Source organism: Oreochromis aureus, linkage group 3 (assembly GCF_013358895.1).
Source record: "Oreochromis aureus strain Israel breed Guangdong linkage group 3, ZZ_aureus, whole genome shotgun sequence".
NCBI classification, from domain to species: Eukaryota; Metazoa; Chordata; class Actinopteri; order Cichliformes; family Cichlidae; genus Oreochromis; species Oreochromis aureus.
In genome coordinates, this window is record NC_052944.1 from 130143728 (window position 1) to 130167200 (window position 23473).

At 40.2% G+C, this 23473-nt stretch overlaps 1 protein-coding gene across 1 annotated transcript; it reads left to right on the plus strand.

The window, feature by feature from the left end:
* Positions 1-205: 205 nt before the first annotated feature.
* LOC116335986 (H-2 class II histocompatibility antigen, A-U alpha chain-like) lies at positions 206-5730 on the plus strand. Its single transcript, XM_039608533.1, has 4 exons — positions 206-290; positions 2421-2666; positions 4633-4917; positions 5436-5730. The coding sequence occupies exons 1-4, from the start codon at positions 227-229 to the stop codon at positions 5555-5557; spliced, it is 717 nt and encodes a 238-aa protein (XP_039464467.1). The 5' UTR covers positions 206-226; the 3' UTR covers positions 5558-5730.
* Positions 5731-23473: the final 17743 nt, after the last annotated feature.

A 23473-nucleotide genomic window follows, 5' to 3' on the forward strand; every position in this document is an offset into this window, starting at 1 on the left:
TCAACTAGGTCATTGTCATCATTACCATCACATTCTATTAAAATCATTTTAAACTGAAATGTGGTTAATAATCTCCAGCTGGGGTGTGTGTGTCTACCTGCTCACTGATGACATCACCCGGTCCCTTCTCTGTGATTGGCTGTTGTGTGTGTGGGTGTGTGTGGGTGTATGCATGTTTGAGCACTCACAGATTTAGAGAGTGAGAGTCACAGAGCTGCTGCTGCTGATGAAGATGAAGGTGTGGGTGCTGCTCTTCATTCTCTCCTCTGTCCTCTTTGTCTCCGCTGATCGTGAGTCTCTGATTCCCTTTTAAAACATAATTTAAAGCTGTATATAAGTTTAAACAACCAGGGAATAAAGCATGTACCGTCCAAAGTATTGGACTACTTACACTTTTAGGAATTTTGATAAATTCTAGTTCCAAAATTGATTTTTCTCTGATCCAGGAGAACATTTTGTAAGGTCAGGCACTTGCAATGTCTGTTCAAATTTATACCAAAGGAGTTTAATGTGATTGAGTTCAAGTTAGGCCACACCAAATTCCTCCAGCCAGCCTTTATGTAACTTATTTTGTGCACTGGTGTAGAGTATTGCTGGAACAGAAAAGAGCCTTCCCCAAATTATTCTCAGAAAATTGGAAGCATTAAATGGCTGAAAATGACTTGTTAAGCTGAAACATTAAGATATTTTTTTTCCACTGAAAGTGAAAATATACCATCAGGGTGTACACCTCACCCCTGGCGTCGTTGCCCACCTCTCAATTTTAAATAGACGTAGACATTAAGGGCTATCAGGAGGGGCTATGTGCTTACCTCCTGCTCTCTGGCAGGTAGCTCGATGCCCTCCTGGGTTTTAAATGCACCTTAGAACTCACATGCATCAACACTACATATGAGCGGGTGGAGGGAGGTTTGGAGTCTTCCCACAGCCCCGTTCTCTGTGACCTGCTGGAGCGGGGGGGCCAGGAGGAGGAGTTGGCCGTCGGATTGGGGTCTGGAATGTGGGGCCTCCCTGCCGCTGCAGAGTCGGGGCGGTCTGCTTCTCCCCACTGCAGGGAAAAGGGTAACATCACCTGGGTCTGGGTGCAGTTTCCCCCTCCAGGGACAAGGGTACCTAGACCCGGTTCTTAGAGTACGCTTGGGGAGTGTGATTGTGTACAGTGTCTCTTTATGTCCGTCTCCACGTTGGTTGAGTGTGGAGTAATTGCATTTGAGAGCATGAGGGTGGGAATGGATGTTTGTATCTGTGTGTGCCTGTATGTCTGTGTCTACATGTCAGGTCGGGTATCAGACGTCACCTCTCTGGGGACATCTCAGGCCCTCCAAGGTTTGGAGGCCCATCTCCCCCCACCACTTCCCCTGCCAGTGGCAGACGCCCTCAGACATCGGTGTGTTAGTGGTTCTTCGTGTCCGGGGGTGTGCGCCCAGGTACCCACCGGCTCACTCCTTGGCGGCTGCTTATCGGGGCATGGAGCCTGGGGCCCTCGGGCCACTGGGTTGGGGTGCCTCGGCCTCGGCCTGGGGCTCGGTCACCAGGCACAGCTGGCTGCCGGCGGAGCTCATGGGCACGCCACTGCAACCCCCTGGCTTCTGCTCCATGGCTGCTGAGTGACCCCTCATCTGGGACTCTCCTCAGCTCTTTCTGGGACAGCATGCGGCTGCCCCTCTGTTGGTCTTCCTTGGTCTCTTGTGTTCTGGGGGCCTCTGGATGTCTGGAGTTTTGATCTCCTCCATACCTGCTTCATGCCCTGAGGACGGGGCTGTGGCCCCCACACCCTCTAACAGATCATTACATGAAGGAACCTTTAAATGTCCATGCTGACAGGTGTACACACAGGTGATCACACACACAAACTACACCCTTTTTGGCTCCTACCTCAAAGCACACTGTGTGCTGTCGATCTCACGTGCTGCACAATAATGTTTAACATTTAGTATTTACTGTTATATTCCCATAGATCATCGTGATGTTGGTTATTCTATTGCTCTCGTTTTCTTTGCTTGTTTTCTCTTTTTTTCTTTCTCAACAGGTGATCCAGGTGATTGGTATATGTATTTTTGTTGGTTTTGTTTTTGCCCTTTATCACCGTTCCTCTTCCCAGCTGTTTTCTTTCCTCTTTCTTTCTCCCTTTCTTTCCCCCAGTCAAGTCTGTCCCGTATTCAGCAAGTGAAAATAAAATAAACAATAAAGGTGAATCAAATGGACCATTACGGCAAGGCTGGGATGGTCCATTTGGTAAAGTAAACCGTTGGGCATCTTTCTTCGCCTTTAGACAATAATTCTGATGGCAAAAGAGCCAAACGGGACAGGCAAAAAAAAAAAAAAGAAAGAAAAAGAAAAAAGAAAGTGAACATATCCTGTACTATACTGTGAGTAAGGACTGAATAACAGACATTGAATCAGTCCTCTTTTCTTCTCAGTTCTACACGAGAGTACCCGAATCATTGCCTGTTCAGACCATGATGGAGAGGATATGTATACACTGGATGATGAAGAGACCTGGTATGCTGACTTCATCAACCACAGAGGAGTTGATTGTCTTCCCGACTTTGTAAGTCATCCAAGCTTTGAAGGACTGTATGATCTGGCTGTTAGTCAACAAGAGCTCTGCAAGTATAACCTGGAGAAAATGCGTCAGGGTATGAAGGACATCCCCACAGAACTCGGTAATAACAAATCCGCTGCCATTTATTTGTTTCCACTTTTTATTATTTTATTCTCTTAGAGAGTTATTCTAACCTTCCCCATCTATCTACCTGCCTCAAACAGCCTGTGGACTGATTTGTACACGAAGGAGAAATTTTGCATTAAAAATTCAAAGGATGTGACATTTTTGCTCCAAGTGCACCTCTTTTCTGCTTCCACAACTGTCTTCCGTAGATAAGCTCAGCTAACCAGCCAGCAACAAAAGTTTCCAGTTTTGGCAAATGTTGCCTACAAATTCACGTCATTAAAAAAAAACTTTTTAACAAATGTTCAAAGAACATATACATTCAAAAGGTCATTTAGGTTTCTGTTAAAAGTGAAACTGAAAAAAATGTTTTGATTGTACCTAAATTATACTTTGAGAATATTCTTGTAGTTCAATATTACAAAATTATAATGAAAAAAAGAAAAATACATCTCAATGCAACATGTTTCAGGAACTTATATTGAGATGTATTTTTCATTTTCACTCTTACCATGAAAAAAAAAAAGGCCAGCTTTAGTGACAATCCTAATAGTATATCATATTCCAAGGGTATGGGGCAGCACGGTGGTTAGCACTGTTGCCTTACAGGTCCTGACTTCAGCATCAGGCCGGGGTCTTTCTGTGTGGAGTTTGCATGCTCTCCCATGTCTGTGTGGGATCTCTCTGGGTACTCCAGCTTCCCCTCAAAGTCCAAATAAGTTAGCAGTTAATTGGGGATCCTAAATTGTCAATAGGTGTGAATGTGAGTGCAAATGATTGTCTGTGTCTGTTTTAGACCTGTGGCAGACTGGTGACCTGTTCAGTGTGTACCCTGCCTCTCACCCTAAGAAAGCTGGGATAGGCTCCAGTCTACCTGTGACCTTAATAAGGATAAGTGGAAAAGGATCAATGGATGGCTATTCCAAGGGTCTACATCTTGTCAGTTTAGGACATTGGCCAATTTAGATATTTTTTTTTATTTGATACGTGGCCTCACTGCAAGAAGGTTGTGTGTTCTAACCTGGCGCTTTCCATGTGGAGTTCTGTCCTTCCATAGTCTGAAGACAGATATTTTAATAATCCATAAATTAACTTCAACTACATTCTGGAAACATTTCAAAATCCTCCCAATAAAAATTGGGTTCTTAGGGTGTATTATGTAACATTATTATTGCTTGACCAGATGCATTTGCCATTTATGTAGAGAGCCTTATCCTGCATTTTTTTTTTTTTTTAAAAAGAGACATTATTAACAAAATAATTCCACACTCATGGAATACAGAAGATGGAAGTTAATGACATGCAGTAGTGGGTTAGGGTTAGTCAAAAGAGTTTCTTCTGTGTATCATGGGAAGTTCCCAAAACAGCCTGAGATTGAATAAATAAAAAACCTTCTCAGTAAACGCAAGAATAAAATAAAATTACTTTCAACACCTGATCTCGTCTCAATGAGTGAGCAAAAGATCATCCACAGATGATCATCCACAGTCCTACCGGTCATACCAGAAGTGTTTCAGATTTTCTTTTCTGAATAACAAAGATTGAAAGAATTTGTAAAAACACACATTTTTTTTAAATCAAAGAAAGTAGAAGGAAAAATCTTCAGAAACATGACACACAGAAGTGAAACACAGAACTTCCTGTTCATCACATGACTTTGGTAATTTTCCTAACATCAGTTCTCACATATTCATATTTTTTTGAAAACACATTTTATTAACAGACACTTATTCATTTCAGTGTTTCTATGCTTTTTTGTTGTTTATAAGGTCTCACATTCATTTTTTTTTTATTTTATTTGAATAGTTTTATTCTGTTAAATGTTATTTATTTAGCATCACACACCTTATGCAGTTCCAGTACATACTGTACACCGATTTCTGTTTCTTATAATGGTCTTTTATATATTTAGTACAGCCTTTTAGAGCTGAGTTACTGATACTGTACATGTTTGTGCACAGATGCTCCTTCCAGTCTGATCATCTACACTACACTAAATGTGGAGCTCGGAGTACAAAACACTCTGATCTGTCATGTGACTGGTTTCTATCCCGCTCCCATCAACGTCACCTGGACCAAGAACGAACATCAGGTCACTGAAGGAACCACCATCACTGTTCCCTTCCCCAACAAAGATGGTTCCTTCAGACAGACGTCCAGACTGGACTTCATTCCACAGCAGGGTGACATCTACAGCTGCACTGTGGAACATGTGGCCCTGACCCAACCAATGACCAGGATCTATGGTGAGCAAATTCAACTCAGTTTTATTTACTTTTTACCAGTTCACAACATGTGTCTCATTGTGTTTTTCATATAGTCTAAAATAACCATTACACAGTTCTAGTGTAGATAATCCAGTGAAACTTCTCTCCCCTCTTGTTTACGATTCTATGGTAAAATTTACTCCATCCATGACTGATCCAAGCTGACCTGAATTCAACAGTCATCAGTCAAATTCTTGGAAGTCGAACATATTGTGTTCCATACTCTTTGCCAATTTGTTTTTTATTTAGGTTATTGAGTTCTGATTATAATGCAAGTCGTTATTCATCCAGTAACCCTGGGGCAATTTGGTGACACTGCATTTTCCAGAACATTAAAAGGCAAAGGATCAGATCCCATGTTCTAATAACATTAACCATGAAAGCACCTGCAATAAAATAAAAACAATTACTTGTAGCACGGAACCTTGTGGAACTTCAACACTAAATGACTGTATCTAAATGAGAAGTTTCATGTCCCTCTGTGTTTCTGTCTGTAGATGTTGAGAGTGCTGAGCCCAGTGTTGGACCTTCTGTGTTTTGTGGAGTGGGTCTAGCTATCGGTCTGCTCGGAGTGGCTGCTGGAACCTTCTTCCTCATCAAAGGAAATGAGTGCAGCTGATTGGCTGGAGCTGTTATTTTAATAAGTCAGGTTTAGTCTGTAATTTGATTACACAGAACCAGAAGTTGTACTAGTAATGAAGGAAGACACCATTCTCTGATAAACTGTTGCTTTTTAATGAATTTGTGTTTATAATATAATCAAAACATCTGGATAAAGACTTGTCACACAAAGCAGTAGCAGATATTCAGAATGACCTCAGACCTTTCAATACACACGTATATGTTCATGGGTACTTACTCTTCAATTGTAGGGAACATTTCTTTTCAGACTGTTCTTTTCTCACCAATAACAGCGTTGAAAAGTTATATTTTCTTCAAGCTTGGAGGCAAAGCCAAAAGTAATAATGTTTCTACATAATTTGTAGGAAGAAACATTGTGCTGACACTTGATTATAAGAAATGAGCACTTTCCCTTCATTAGGATGTTTCAGATATGAAAAAGGTTTGTTGTTTTTTTCATTAACATGATCATCAATGTCTGAAAGTGGATATTCAGAAGTCTCTGAACATTTACTGAGGAAAATTAAAAACATATTTATTTCACGCCAATTTAATTTTCCCTTCTTATTTGGTGGTGTTGTAGAAAATAGTTTAATGGTATTTTTGTCTTGTTGATCAGTTGCTCTTATTATGTTGCTTATTGAGGACGAGTCTCATGGTTTTTTTTTTTTAATTATTAAACTGAATCTGTCACATTGATTCCAGAACTATAAACTGATTTATTTTCCTCTACAGCTTTGATTGCTAATTCATTATAACTTTAATTAAACATTAAATAATAAAAATACAACAATGTATACAATCTGTCCAAAAGCACAGCCCAAACCTGCATCGTGTGATGGATGTACACACAGATGCGGCTACAGCCACAACATTTTCATGGTGTCTGAAGAAGAAGACTGAAAACTGATGGTGAACCAGGCTTCACCATCAGTTACCAGGCCACAACCAGGCTCCACCATCAGCCAGCAGGCCACAGCCAGGCTCCACCATCAGCTAGCAGGCCACAACCAGCCTCCATGATCAGCTCAATGAGGAGGAAATGGAGGACATAAAGAAATCTCTGAACTTTATGTCAGAAGAAATAAAACCATTGCAAAACAACAAAAATTTATAATCAACTTAAATGAGGATATTAAAGAATTAAGAAGGCAAAGTGAGGAAAAGGACAAGAAAATTGCTATGTTGGAAGAACGAGTGGCAGAGTTGGAACATGTGATAGTAACAGGTCTGGAAACCAAGCACCAGACATATGCACGGGAAGCAGCAGAAGAGAGAGGGGAGCCACCTGAGCAAGAACTGTGCTCCCTGGAAGAACAGGTAATGGCCTTTTTCAGTAGTAAAGGCATTGAAATGGATACTAAGGACACTGAGTAGTGATGTGTTGGTCGCGAACGAAATGGCTCTTAGAGCCGGATCTTTGCGAGCCGGCTCCTTATTGGAAGCAGTGGGTTTGTTTTTTTTTCCTTCTCTCTCCCTCTCTCTCGCACTTGTTTTCCGCTTCACTCCGCACGCGAGCCTTGTGCTTTGCGCTGGGCAGAGGGGGGAGGGGCGGTAGTTACACTCGCAGTAGCACAGGAACAGAGCGGGAGGGAGAGAGAGAGAAAGAGAGCCAGGGACAACAACGTCACATTAGAAAGGTATAGTAATCATCCACAACTATTTTCAGTTGCGGATGATAAAGGATTCAGAAAGTTGATTCATGCAGGCCCATATGACAGAGAATATGCATCTTCTTTTTCATATCTTAATTTATATTTAATTGTGTTGTGGTTTGCAGTGTTTTGTGTTGTTTCCCTTTAACTTGTTTAAAAGGAAAAAGCTGAAAATTTAAATATTTAAAAGTTGAAATGTGAATAGTTGTTTTTTGTATTATATGGCTTATTTATTACATTTTATGTGGAGTGAATAAATAAAAGCATATTTACGGTACCCTAGACACAAAGCACGTACAAACTCCAAAACACGTAAAAACTCCATAGCACGTACAAACTCCGAAGCACGTATAAATCCCGAAGCAAGTACAAACTCCAAAACACGTAAAAACTCCAAAACATGTACAAAACACAACAGAAGTGCTCCAGGATGCTAGGCGCAGTGTTGAGCTTTTGTTACCTAGAGGCTACACAAGCCAGCAAGTACCAACGACCGTATTTGGTGTGTGGTAGTAAGAGGTATATGAACATTTTTTAAAAAAATCATTTGAATATATATGAGTGCTTGTGTATAAATACACAAATGATACTCATAAGCTTTCGATTGTGTAATTTAAGTGATCTAGGTAGCTCTGTTTTGGAAGTTCACTTAACGCTAGAAATGTATTTTGGAGTTTGTACGTGCTTTGTCTCTAGGGGCCACCGCATATATTTATACATAAACATATATAAATAAAACCACTTTTTTAAAAATTAGTAATTCCTTTTGCGCATAATTTTATATTATTGTTAATAATAAATTAATTAAAGCAACAAAACAATCTGAAGAGCCGGATCGGAGCCGGCTCTTTTTAGTGAGCCGAGCCGAAAGAGCCGGTTCTCTAAAAAGAGCCGGAAATCCCATCACTAACACTAAGGGATGCCATGCTCTTCCAAGGAAAAACAAGAATCAAAGAATCTTTTTACAGGCCAATCTTGCCATTTGTTTAAGAGATGTTAATAGGAAGTGGAAGAAAGAGTTACTGAAGCAAGGCAGAAAGTTGAAAGGAACAAATTTGTATGTTAATGAACACCTAATCAAGAAAAATGCAGATATTGCAAGACAAGCAAGATTATTAAGAAAACAGAAGAAAATACAGTCAACCTGGACAACAGATTGTAAGGTGTTCATTAAGTTAAATGGAACACCGGAGCAGGCAAAGGTCTTAGTCATTAAAGAGCTGACGGAATTAGAAAAATACGGCTGATAAAATGTAAGGCAAAGATTTGGGATTTTCAATGCACTGTCAAATTGGTGGTTCTTGGCTAAAACAAAGTATTGTTAAAGGTAATAGTGTGTGGATAAAATATATGATAAAGTTAGATGTCTGACAGATTTCAAGTAACAAATCAAATGGATGCTGAAAGTGGGACACTGGAGTGTGACAACAATATAGATCCTGACTGTAATTTTTTTACCAAAATGTTAAAGGACTGTAATTATTATACAATGGAACAATTTAATAGGAACATAGTGCAGGGTAAGAATATAAAAATGGTTCATTTTAATAGTAGAAGTCTGTATGCAAACTTTCAATTTATTAAAGAATACATAGCACAATCGAATCAACCATTTGATGTGATAGCTATATCAGAGATGTCACAACGGGACTGAACTGACTCACGCACAGGCTCTGAATAGAAAACAAAAGAGTAGGGATGCACCGATACCGATACTGGTATCGGGTATCGGGGCCGATACTGTAAAATGTGTGCGTACTCGTAAAAGTTAACCGATACCATGAACCAATACTAATGTAGCCCGGATGGGAATTTGGGAGTAGATACTCATAATTCCCATGGACTTGAATGCCACGGTAACATAACGTGTTCACAGTTCACAGAAGAGAACGGCATGGAGAGATGCACGAGGTTAGCTCAACCAAAGTGAGAGACTCGGCTAGTTTTACTGAGGTTAACGAGGACAAAAGAGTGTGTGACTAGAAAGCTAACCGTGTGAGAGCTTCACAACAGAGTGTGGGTGAAGTGACTTTTTGTTTCAATGGTCGCACCACCGTGGAAAACTGTGTTTCCAGCTACGACCGCCGAGGCTAAAGGCTAGCCCGGACTGCTTGGCTGCGCCACGGAGGCAGCCGCTATGGACTGTCGGAGAGCTGGATAGTGACTCGCTAACGTGCTGTAGCAGAGACAGCATCGGGTCCGCAGGGAGTGGATTTAGTGTGGGACTGGTGAACGGCGACCTACCGAGCAACGGAACTGTAAGTCAGACTTTTGTGCTCTTACTGGGGAGAAGAGGATTTTTCTCCATCGTCCGGCGTCAGCAGCAAACAGGCCTGCAACAAGTGTGAGTGTGTGTGGGGCCCATGTGTGAATATTGTGTGTTTAGTGGATTTATATAACGTGTTTTGGAGTGTATATTAGTGAGTCACTTACCAAAAGGTGATAACATAAGTTGGGTTGTTTAATATAATTTGAAAGGGAATTATTTCATTTATACAGTGTATTTCATTTAATGTTAAGGAATTGGAATATCATTTGAGTTTTGTTACGACCCGGCTCAAGGCCACAACATAAAAGAAGATGAATACCAGATGGTGGGATGAGAAGAGGCTTTATCTTAAAATGGACAACCAGGTTGGCTAAAAAATGGCTGGTGCCACTAAGGCAAACACAACAAAAGAGATGGACAAAATGGTAAACGGAGAACTAAACTATACTGGGAAACTAAACTACTGCCCCTGAACAGAAACACAAACTGGAACACAAATAACCGCGAGCAGAAAACAGATGACGGTTGGGCAGCAGGGAAACACACGGATGAGACATGGTGGATACACAGACGGACCAGCCAAACTACAAAGACAGAGGACGCGACTTAAATACACACAGGGAAACACAGGGAGATTACACACAGGTGGGGAACACAGCTGGGAATAATCAACAAGACGAGACAGAGGTAAAACTGAACACACTCACATGAGACGCAGACCTTCACAATAAAACAGGAAACGAGAACAAATCCTTAAACATAACATAAAACAAAACACTGACAACATTAAATCATAACAGTTTAAAAAAGGGATGTGTTGTACAGTATTTGTCTCTGCCCTTACGTTCAGTGAACGTTTCGTTTGGGTTAAAGAGTTGTCTGGGGTCGTTTCTTTACTACTGGTTAAGTTTAACTTGTGTGTGGTAGAAGTATCGGTTTTTGTACTCGGTATCGGCAAGTACTCAGATCCAAGTATCGGTATCGGATCGGATTGAAAAAATTGGTATCGTTGCATCCCTACAAAAGAGTCTTTATTTACAGCAACACCAGCTGATCTATTTACAAAGTGGGGAAGGACAGGCTCCGGGGATCCACACACGAATGGGGGAAAAGACACTTGAAGTCCACACGCACTCCTAACTCCACACTCAGTCCACGCTCCACGCCTCATGATCCTCTTCACACTCCATAGAAAACACAAAGCTTGCTCCAAACCAAACCTCACACACTCGATCGCTCAGGTAACACAGGGGCTGGTCCAGGGAAATCTGTTCACAGAGACACGAAAGGATTACTACAGGCAGATCGCTAGGAACACACGAGAGTAAACTGAGCTGGGGTTTACACTGATGAGAGTCGGCAACGGCCCAGCGATGAGAAACACAGACCTGCCATCTTATGAAGGGACTGGAACACTGTCCGGTGATGAGCCACAACTGTGTGATTGCGACCAGGTGCGTGGGCCAAAGGCAGGAGCCCACAGGTGAGCTCTGACCAGGCGGAGGGAAGAGGGACAGAGAGGGAGGGAGATTGGCCTATAATTAGCTAAGACTGCTGGGTCTAGAGATGGCTTTTTGAGTAAAGGTTTAACTACAGCCACCTTGAAGGCCTGTGGTACATAGCCGATTATTAGAGATAGGTTGATCATATTTAAGATTGAAGCATTAATTAATGGCAGGACTTCTTTGAGCAGTTTTGTAGGAATGGGGTCTAAAAGACACGTTGATGGTTTGGAGGAATTAATTATTGAAGTTAACTCAGAAAGATCAATTGGAGAAAAAGAGTCTAACTTAACATTGATGGTACTAAGAGTAGCTGTAGATAATATTACATCTGTGGGATGATTATTGGTAATTTTTTCTCCAATGATTAAAATGTTATTTGTGAAGTTCATGAAGTCATTACTAGTTAGCGTTAAAGGGATGGTTGGCTAAATAGAGCTGTCAAGGGATTTCAGGATTTTGGGATTTTTATTATGTTATGCTTAAAAATACATTTCATTATCTAGATGTGTTTGCTCTTTCAGTATTCAGCTTAAATCGGGAAGTTACACTCTGTGCAGACTCAACAGGAAGCCTGCACGCAGCACAGTTCTATTTTATCTCTTCCTGTACGTCTCTGAGAATGCTATGAATGCTATGAATAATAAAATGCTGACAACTATTGCACTGGGTGCGAGTCTCCCTGAGTCTCACCCGTGTACACATTAACCTGTCTGAGCGTCTTTATTCTGACCTGAGTTGCAATAAAGGAAAACTCCTGACATTTCTTGGTCCTTCGAGCCGGATGGGACACAGCACTTTTGTGTGACCCCACAGGAAAGCCTCATCGAGTCCTGACGTCGTGAGAAGCCCGCGCTGAAGTCTGTCGACAGCTCCTCTCTAGGTAGAGGATAGAAGTCCAGAAGCGTGAATTCGGGTTCTGGCCAGCGTTTTAAAAAGTGGTCCACGGCGGTGGGGGTCGATGAGGTAGACCTGAGAGACCGGCAGTGAATCAGCAACCAGGTGAATATTAACACTCTGGGACACCTCGCGTAAAACGTATAGGCTCGCCCAGAGGGGCTGGTAGCATTTTAAAATAAAGATAGAGCTCGTCTGGGACTGGTAGCTCCCCCGTAGTGGGTAAAGTAGGCTCGCCCGAGAGGGGCTGGTAGCATTTTAAAATAAAGATAGAGCTCGTCTGGGACTGGTAGCTCCCCCGTAGTGGGTAAAGGTAGCGCACGTATAAAGGTATTGTTTTGTTTTTGTATTGTTTTATTTTTGTTGGTGGAATAAGTTGATTTTACAGCACAATAAGGAGGCTGAACTATTCCACTAATTTGTTTACTGTTGGCCACCCAAGTACTGGTGAAAAGAGAGAAAAAGTTCGTATTTCATCACGTAAAGCTGACACCGCTTTCAAGAATAGCTTGAAAGTAGAAGGCCGTGTCAACTACCTCTCTCGATTCTCGTGCCAGAGAAGGTCCCGCAGTTGTGTAGTTGTAAAGGATTATAATGGGTAACGAAGCTTCAAAACTCACTGCTGACGAGCAGTGGTTAGAGAAAAAATGTCCAGGCGCCGGACAAATTAGTGCATGTAGATGGAGGAATCCTAAAAAAACTAAACGTCCCACATGGAAGGGAAAATGTAGCCCCTCCGCATTGACTAAATTATAAGAAACCCTCCAAGCAGAAATAAATACTGAAAAGGATGCTAAAAAGAAATCAAAGCATACACAAGAGTTGTATTTTAAAGAATGGAAAGAGGAATGGAGTGGAATAAACAAAAGGTTAACTTAAATTAAAGTAGAGCTTATCTAGTGTATTCAACATGATAATAGGAAGGATAACAACCTGTAAATTGGTACTAACAAATGAAACAAAATTGGAAAGACAACCAAGCTGAATGAATGGAATGCATGAAACCAGATAATTCACACGAAAATATATCAAATAAAAAAGAGAAATACATAAGGTATATTACGGCTGTGTCATTGTTCAGCCAAGGAACAGCAAATGTCTCCAGCTTGGGAAGGTGTGAAGCTGCAGATTCGCACAGGCCCACGATGGATACATAATAAAATATTAAAATAAACTATTGTATATTAGTAGTAAAGTAGTGTATTGTAATATACTATTGCTGGTATAAAAAAGGAGAAACAATACAATGATAACATTAATAATGACATACTATTAATAAGAAGAGGCACCTCAGTCAGTTATGATATGAGGTGAATGATTGTTAAAAGTAGTCTAAATCAAGCTTAAGGTTTGCTCAAGCTCAGTACAATGATATATGAGATGAAGAAAATAAGGAAATAACTACACTAATCAGGTGCATAGAGACACTTGACCTGCTTGTAAACCTGTCATCTTAGATGAGACTTTGTTAAGATGAAGAGCGAACCTATACTAACAACTAATGAGCCAAACCCTGTATACAACAGCTAAAGCTACAAGATTGAGAAGCTGAATTAAATAAATATGTGGACAGTACCAAGCTAATGAGAAGCGGTGACTGTTACGTCCCTCTGCAGCCCCTAATCATCTTAATGTGTTCAGCTGGTGCTAATTGGCCACACCTAGTCAGGTGTGGATAAAACCATACCTGAGGCAAGCTTCCGGGGAGCTCACTTGCTTTTGCCTTGGTGGCACCAGCCATTTTAGCCAACCTCCTATGCCATTTTAAGATAAAACCTCTTCCTACCTACACTCTGCTATTCGTCTCCTTTTTTTATGTTGCGGCCTCGAGTCGGGTCGTAACAGTGACGCGCATGGAGATTGTTGCTTTCGGTTTAGAGTGTTATTGAGCTTTATAACTATTGTTTGCAAAATGTTGCTAAATGCCTGTGACTGAGATGCTGGTTTTGCTCACTACAATCGTATAAATAGAGTTTGAATTCATTACTGTGGATGTACAGTAAGTGACCACTATATATCTTTCAGTAGTAACCTCTCTTGAGGTTACTACTGATGCCGGTGTGTTTTAGTTTTCTCTCCAGTTTATGTGTGTGCTGTGAGAATGGTTAGAGGTTTCAGTTGTTTTTCTTTGACTTTCTGATTATGAAAAGCGTGTCTGAAATACTCGCATGAAAGCATATTTTGAGTGATTTTAACTGTGTGAATGCTGTGAGTAGTAGGTTTTGAGTGATTGGGTGTAATTTGTACAAGAATAATAAAAAATAAGTAATAATAACACTACAAAGGTTCATAGTAGAGTGAGTGAACAAGCGGAAGTTTGAGAGAAAAGGCAGTGTGTGTGATGATTCCTGATGTCTGAAAGGGCTCTATTTAGAAGTGTGTGCGTGACATAAAGGTGTTGGTTTTAGATCAAGATTTAGTAGAATTAAAGAGGGTTTATAGACTATGAATACAAAGAGAAACAAAAGAGTTCGATTAGTCTGCAGAAACAGGAAATATGTGTGCCTGTGGTGTGTCAAGACAGCTCACAGAGAGAAACAGACGAGTTAAACTCTAAGAAGATGAAGCGAATGAAGGTTTTAAGAAAAGTAATGATAATGATATTAATTGTATGCTTTAGTGTGTCAATACAGATGGATTTCTCTCAACCTTGAACCTTGAGTACAGCGTCAAAAGCATAGATTAATTGGGAAAGTGCGAGTGCGAGAATACAGGTTATAATTGGGTTGAAATTGAAGGCTGAACTCATGATGGTTTAGAGATGTCCACCATGTCATAAACAAAAGAAGGCAAAATAATGACAGAAATAATTGACAACTATATTAATGAACAGACAACACATACTCAAATTGTTATATGTGAAATTAGTTTTGGAAAGGGTCAGAGGAGATAGTTTGAATTTAGAACTCAGTGATAAGATGCATGAATTAAACCTTATTGTAACAAACACTTGCAATGAAGAAAGCAGCTTACACTCAATTAATATGAACGCAAAGCCTTGATGCCATAGGCAATTTGTTTTGTTTTTGTTTTTGTTTGTTTGTTTTGTAAGTTTGGAAAACAAACAAATTTGTGATCATATTTGTGGATCACAGTGACACATAATGATTTGGGCATGATTGATGCCTAGTTTTAGAGCTGTGAGCTATGAACTGTAAGCAATGCAAAGTTTTTCCCCCCTCACCCAACCACGCACTGACCTTTACAGCACCCCACTGGCTGTTTTGTTAACATCTTTGTAGACGGTTCAGCGTCCAAAAATAGCCTTGGGCGGAACTGTGTAGGTTATGCGGTAACCACAGTAGACACAATTTTAGAAGCAAAAGCACTAACTTCCTCACACTCTGCACAGAGCGCAGAACTCACGGCTGTCATACGTGCCTGTCAACTGCATGAAGGACAAGACATAAACATATACACTGACAGCCAGTATGTCTTTGCAGCTGTACATCATTTTGCAAAAATTTGGCAGAATAGAGGGATGGTTACTTCTACTGCCAACCCAGTGCAACATGGAAATCTTTTAAAGGCACTGTTGGAAGTGATAATATTGCCGAAACAGTTAGCATTATGTAAATGTGCTGCACACCAGAAAGACAACTCAGAGGTCACTAAAGGCAATAACTTTGCAGATCAAGCAGCAAAAGCAGCAGCACAACAAACTATAGACACATTAATGTCTGACTCCTCAATGCAAATACCACTTGATGTGCTTATAAACGAACAAAAAGCCGCACCAACTACAGAACAAAGGAAATGGTTAAAATGCGGAGCACAGCTAGAAAATGATTTGATGACTTGTAATGGCAAACCAATACTACCAGAATCCCTACACATATCAGCAGCATTATTGACACACACAATCATGTGTCATCAGGAGGGAGGGGTGGTAGATAAAATTTCGGAAATTTGTCAGAACATGCATGATTTGCCAAAAACATAATGCGCGTAATGCACACCACCTCATCCTCTTCATACAATCCACATGGATTTTATTGAGCTAAATGAATGCCAAGGCTCAGAATACGCTCTAGTGATCATAGACGTATTCTCAAAATGGCCAGAAATCTATCCAGTAAAAAAAAACAGACGCCATCTCAGTAGCAAAATGTTTGTGCAACCATTTCATTCTAACATATGGCATCCCCACTCTGATAAGATCAGACAATGGGACACATTTTGTTAATGAAGTAATCAGTAAGGTCTCTGAAGCACTAGGATTTAGCATCAAACACCACTGTGCCGGACTTGTGGAAAGAACTAACGGCACAATAAAACAGAGACTGAGAAAATGCATGGAAGAAACAGGGAGACCATGGCCTGAGTGTATAGGCCTGGTAAAAATGTGGATGAGACTGACACAAAGTTCTCAGAAACTCACACCTTTTGAAATCATTCACGGTAGACCATTTCCACTACCAATCACAAGTGAGCCTATAGATAAGTCAATAAGAGAAACTACACTAGCCGAATGGATGACTAAATTACTTGAAAATAAAGAGATTGTTCTAAACAACCAACTGCCGATTGACATCTCTCCAGTGTCTTGCAGGTTGAAACCAGGTGATTGGATCCTGATCAAAGTACTCCAAAGGAAAAATTGGAGTTCACCAAGGTGGGAAGGTCCTTATCAAGTGCTACTCACCACACCTACTGCCTGCAAAATAGCAGAAAGACCGTCTTGGATCCATCAAAGCCACTGCAAAAAAGTGAGTGACAACCTAAACGTTTAGACGCCGACACCCCTAACTCCTGGTGATCTATTGGTGGAGGGAGGGCTGATCGGGTACACCCCGCCTTCTTCTTCTTGCCAGTAGTCTACTCATCAGAGGTCACAGGTGTGTTTGGTCATCATGAAGACGAAGACACTCGTCCTCCTAGTGGCTAATGTGCACTCCTGGTGAGTTTATTAACACTCACCCGAAAGAAAAAAGATGAACAACACCACCTGCAGACAAGATGGACACATGACAACTCACATCTTCATGACATGACACAAGACCATGACACAAGACCACACTTTCAGGATAACCATGGACGCCACGTCAACATCAACGTCAACAACAAGGAAAAGACGAAGCACCCCAGACCTCAAGCAGCATGATTCCATATGGGGTTCCGATGTCCCAGAGGAATTTAAACTTTGGACTGAAAGACAAAAGGTTCTGAATGCTTCATGTAAAATCGACGACGAACAGGATCAGGAAATTGACGCTCTGCGCATTGCAGTAATGCAACACAGGGTAGCATTGGACATGATTCTCGCCGAGAAAGGAGGACTATATATTCTTTTTGACAACACATGTTGCACATACATTCCAGATAATGTGCATTCACCGAAGATGACTGATGCTCTGAAAACACTCAAACAACTTCGGGATGCACAACAACGAGACTATGCCACAAACACAGAAGACTGGCTTACGTGGCTTTTAAGCGGCTCTTGGAAGTCCCTGCTGATTAAAGGACTTGTTTTTGTTGGTGTTCTTCTGCTGTTATTGTGTCTTTTCACTTCATGTGTCATACCTTGTTTGAAGAACATGGTATCAAAAATGGTAACTGCTTCCATTCATGCTTGCATCACCCTATCACAGAATGAAGAAGATGATAATGAGATAGACACTTGGATATAACATACTCACAAAACCCACTATTTTATGATGTCTTGGCTAAAAATGTCTACAAGTGGCCATAGACTGATACAATGGTAGTGGTTGCTATGTACATATATAGAAGGAAAGATCAAACAACAGGTGGGAATGTCAAGGGATTTCAGGATTTTGGGATTTTTATTATGTTATGCTTAAAAATACATTTCATTATCTAGATGTGTTTGCTCTTTCAGTATTCAGCTTAAATGGGGGAAGTTACACTCTGTGCAGACTCAACAGGAAGCCTGCACGCAGCACAGTTCTATTTTATCTCTTCCTGTACGCCTCTGAGAATGCTATGAATGCTATGAATAATAAAAGGCTGAGAACTATTGCACTGGGTGCGAGTCTCCCTGAGTCTCACCCGTGTACACGTTAACCTGTCTGAGCGTCTTTATTCTGACCTGAGTTGCAATACAGGAAATCTCCTGACAAGAGCTCTGACTGTTTGTCAGCCTGGCTACAGTGCTGAAGAGAAACCTGGGGTTGTTCTTATTTTCTTCAATCAGTGATGAATAGTAAGATGTTCTGGCTTTGCGGAGGGCTTTCTTATAAAGCAACAAACTATTTCTCCAGACTAAATGATGATCCTCTAAATTTGTGACACGCCATTTCCTCTCCAGCTTATGTGCAAATAAAGGAAAATATATTATTGCTAAACAGGGCTTGCATTACTGGAATTTTATTAAAACTGTTATTAAAAGTGTAGTTGTAGTTATCGTATATACACATTGCAAATTGTGCTCATGGAGAGTTGATGCTCAGTCCATTTAAGGTCATAAACTTCGTCTGGCGTGACGGTCCTGACGATATATTGTGTAAGTGACTTCGAGCAGGAGAAGGATAACGCACACACGCTTATAAACACAAACAATTATATAAGATAGTTTAGGCCGAAGGCCTGGAATACAGTTGGCTGCATTTATACTTGCCTAGCAACAAGTGATGAAAGAGGGGTTAAGAAATAAGCATGAACTGGGGAAGTCAACAGGAAACATCTGGAGGGTGAGACGGTTGAAACAAATTGGCATGTATGGTAAAATATAGATGATATCAGAATATTGTCTAACTGTCATTAACTGTAACTGATGCTTTTTATACTCTTTTCGCTGACGCGAGAAGGGGCGGAACCCTGACATATCAAAACCATTGTGAAGTGTGCTTTCTAGCGGAGATCTATGCTGATGTGTTACAGTATACATCTTCCCATGCGTGTGTTCAATAAAATCATCGTTTGACTGAACTCTTCTGGGCCAGTGTTGGTTTGTTCTTATCCTCAATATTAAGAATCGGGACACTGCTCTGCTCTATGTTGGTACAGGGCATTGAAGATGATAACAGTGGGTGGATTATATTCTTAAACTTAGTTACAGCACTTTCAGAAAGACATCTACTGTGATAAAGTCTACTCTCCACTGCTGTGTAATCAATTATTGTAAATGTAAATGTTATCAGGAAATGATCAGACAGCAGACGGTTTTCAGGAAACACTGTTAAATGTTCAGTTTCTATGCCATATGTTAAAACAAGATCTAGAGTGTGATTAAAGTGGTGGGTGGGTTCTTTTACATTTTGAGAGAAGCCAATTGAGTCTAATAACAGATTAAATGCGATGTTGAGGCTGTCATTTTTAGCATCTACATGGATGTTAAAATCACCCACAATAATTATTTTATCTGAGCTGAGCACTAAATCAGATAAAAAGTCTGAGAAATCAGAGAGAAACTCTGTGTAAGACCCAGGTGGACGATAGATGATAACAAGTAAGACTGTTTTCTGAGTTATAAAGCTGGGGTGGACGAGGCTAAGCATCAGGCTTTCAAATGAATTAAAAGTCTCTCTTGGTCTTTCGTTAATTAATAGGCTGGTGTGAACAATTGCTGCCACACCGCCCCCTCGGCCTGTGCTTTGAGGTTTAGAATGACTCGTATGGAACGCCAAGACTGCCATAATGAATTAATTAAATACACCATTAAATAATTAATTAAATGTGGCAATAATTAATTAAAATCTGAAATAATTAATTACATAAATATTTACAAAACGTGTAATTAATTAATTATTGACACATTTAATTAATTATTGACATATTTAATTAATTAATAACACATTTAAATAATTATTGACTGTTTTAATTAATTATTTAATGATTTATTTATTTAACTCATTTTGGCACTTTTGTCCCCTTCATCTCTCTCCTTGAAATAGTTTTATCTGTCAGCCTCACCCATCAAACTAAGTGGGCGGGGTTAACGCTGCCATGCAGCTTCTCTAACATTTGATTGGTTGCCGTGCAAAGTAAGTCAAGACAGGTCGATCCTAGATAATTGATTGCTTGTGTAGACTTGGCGCAGCCAGGTATCCCAGAATGCATTTCAAATCACAGGCAGCAATGGTGGTGGTGTAGTTTTAAAATACCCTGTTTTTCTGTCACCAACTACACTTTTAACAGTGTTTTAGCTGCGAATGTCGCGCCGTAATCTTCACATGTCTGGTCAGGTTGTCAACATAGAACATGTTTGCAAAAGTGCTCAGATTTTTTCAGAGATTTCACTCGCTCTGCTAACAGTCAGCTGACTAAGTGCACCGAGCTCACAGCCCCGGTGTTCCAGCTTAACCACTCTCCGTGTTCCACATGTTGCATTCGCAGATTCTCATTTTCACTGAACGATCGTCTGGTCTTGTGTCTCTGTGCTTCTGTAACATAAAGAACGAGCTGACATTTTTCTCATGACACCAGCGATCGGCTGAGCAGGCCCTCAGTTTACCTGCATGCATCCTCCTCCTCACTTGTCAGCTGTTTAACACCTGCTGCTAATTCAAGAAACACGCCCACGTTACCTGGTGATGGTCACAGTTTAACTGGCCAGTCGGTGCTCGATATAACGCAATGTCGGCGCATTTTTCTGCACAAGATAAGTAAATATAGTTTTTTCCCGAGCGCAGAGCTGCTGGAGCTTGTTTCCCAACAGAGCACTTCATAGGAGAACCAGCTTTACCAGCGGCTGATGTCCAATCACGGCACACAGCTTTGAAACCTCACCTGAGTTTTAGCTCTCAGTGGTTAAACGCTGGACTTAATTCACTCAGGTTTTGTCTGTCGGGTCACGTTTACTTCGCTGTTTTATTTACAACTCAGCAAATCAGTTTGGCTGAGGTTAAAGTTACGTTTCAGAACTGCATAGTTTTACAGACGTTTAATGGTTCACTGGCACATGTGTTAGACTGAACTATTCGCTTTTCTTTATCTGGTGTGTTTTGTATTTAACAGTGAATTTTGAGATTAAACTGACTTTTAAAATGTTTTATACAAAGAGGAAAGAGAAGGCGCATTTCCACCGAGAGGAGCAGAGTTTGCAACTACATGTTCATAATGCAGACTGCAATCTGGACAGAAATATTACATCATCTTTTTTTTAATGGTTATTCAACTGTATTCTAAGCACCAGCTATCTGCTAGAATTTTTAGAGTTTACTTAACTAAAAATAAATGAGATTAACATATAATTTGTGTGATTTTTTTTTTCTCTCTCTCTCTCTCTCTCTTTTTTTTTTGCTTTTTTGGTTAGAAGAAAACTAATACTGCTCATGAATGAGACTAAAGGCAGGAAGGTGTCCTTTAAAACTAAACATGTTAATAGGACCTCCCTATTTATATCATAGTTTATGATATAGCACGTGTATTTCAGTAATAGCCTACTGATTTCAGTGTAGTGGTGAGCAGTCACACAGCTCACGTGGGCGTTATCTGTGACACTCCTTAACTATAATTTATCCAAGTTAACTTCAGTTAACCATTCAGACAGTTCTTTTGCAATGACAAACATAAACACTCATGTCGCCGGTAGGTTTCCGCTGTCCCAGCTGTTTACATTATAGCTGCTTATGCAGTAACCATGGTAACCACGGACTCTGAGCGGCTGGATTGACGGAGGTCAGACAACAATTTTACATGTATGATCTTAAAACAGGACACAGCCACTGTACGTGCTGGCCTCATATCAAATGTGAACACAGACTGAGTCAATGTTTGACGTTTGCTTTATTTCTAATCTTCCTCTCAAACATTTAAACAGCAGCGAGTCTGCAGCTGAGGGAACACAAACTCAAATTATCGGAACAGGTTCGATTGTGTATTCATTTGGTGATTTATTAAATGTATAACTGTTATTCTAATCTGCTGCTGAGTCTCTTACGCTGATGAAAATGAAGAAAACACAGATCAGGAACACCTGTTCAACCAATCACTTTCATTCCACTTTGATCTGCGACAAACTGACAGTTCATCTCTGTTACAGTGTTTCGTTAGACTGCTATATTTTTGTGTTCTTTATGCTGTAGATTTTCACGTCTCTGGAATAGTTGGCAGTATTAAGGATGCTTTTCTGTAAAATCATATTGATATGACCCGTGACATATTCGTAGATGACAGTTAGTCAGCTGGGAAACTCTGTGTTAACTCAGAGAGCTGAAGATATCGTGGACATGCTGACCTCGCTCCGTGGTGCACAGGGCCGTTTACCCTCATGATTAATATTCACAATAAAAATATTAGCCGAACATCATGAAGTCTGTATGTGTTTCATAGTGTCAAACAACCTTTGTACAGTTAAAGCCAGCAGTTACTACATGACGGAAACACCAACGATTATCGGCAGGTCACGCTGATTACTGAACAAAAACCCAAAGATCAGCTGTTAATCGAATTTATTTGCTCTCTCTCCTCCTTAAACATGTTTTTAATGTTAGTTATATACTTCAGAATTGGCGACTGAAACACGCAGGACACATAAGAACATCAGGAAATAACACCCCGATAAATATAACCTCAGAAAAAGAAGTCAGTGTGTCAGGGGGGGTTATTACAGCTGTGTACCGGGGCCTGCGCTTTGTCGATGGTAATAACAGCTCGATTGCTTGCGAGGCGAGCGGTTCTATCCCACGCTTTGCCGTGAGACTGGGCAGACATCTCCGAAATCATCGAAGCACTTTTGCAAAGAGGCTGTATCTTGACAAACCGACCAGACATATGAAGATTAAACCACTACATTCTCGGCTAAAAAAATATTAAAACTGTATTTGGTGACACACAAACAGGGTTTTTCAAAGTTCAGTTCTGTTAGTTTCCACATGCCGGTTGTGCTAAAAACAATGGCCACCAGGCCAAAGCAATGGTTTTGACGCGATCAGCGTTAACCCCGCCCCCTGAGTTTGATGGGTGAGGCTGACAGATAAAATTAATTCAAGATGAGAGCCAGGCGCCAGGACTGCCAAAATGAAATAAATAAATATATCATGAAATAATTAATTAAATGTGTCAATAATTAATTAATTAAATGTGTCAATAATTAATTAAAATGTTAAATACATAAATAATTAATTAAATGTGTCAATAATTAATTAATTAAATGTGTCAATAATTAATTAAAATGTTAAATAAATAAATAATTAATTAAATGTGTCAATAATTAATTAATTACATGTGTTGTAAATATTTATGGAATTAATTATTTCTGATTTTAATTAATTATTGCCACATTTAATTAATTATTTAATGGTGTATTTAAATAATTCATTATGGCAGTCCTGGCGTTCCATAGACTCGGGGGTGTTGATTCATTTAAACTAACATAATCATCCGGCTGCAACCAGGTTTCTGTAAGGCAGAGTAAATCAATTTGTTGATCAATTATTAAGTCATGTACTAACAGGAGACTTGGAGGAGAGAGACCTAATATTTAATAATCCACATTTCACTGTTTTACTCTTTGGTTCAGATGTGGATACTGTATTGTTCTTTCTTTTTGACTTTTTATGTTTAAGTTGTTTGTTGTTGGTTTTTAGTTTGTTTTTTGTCTGTTTGGGAGCTGACACAGTCTCAATGGAGATGGGGTTTTTTTTTTTGGGGGTAACAGGAGGACAGAAGCTGCAGGCGTGTAA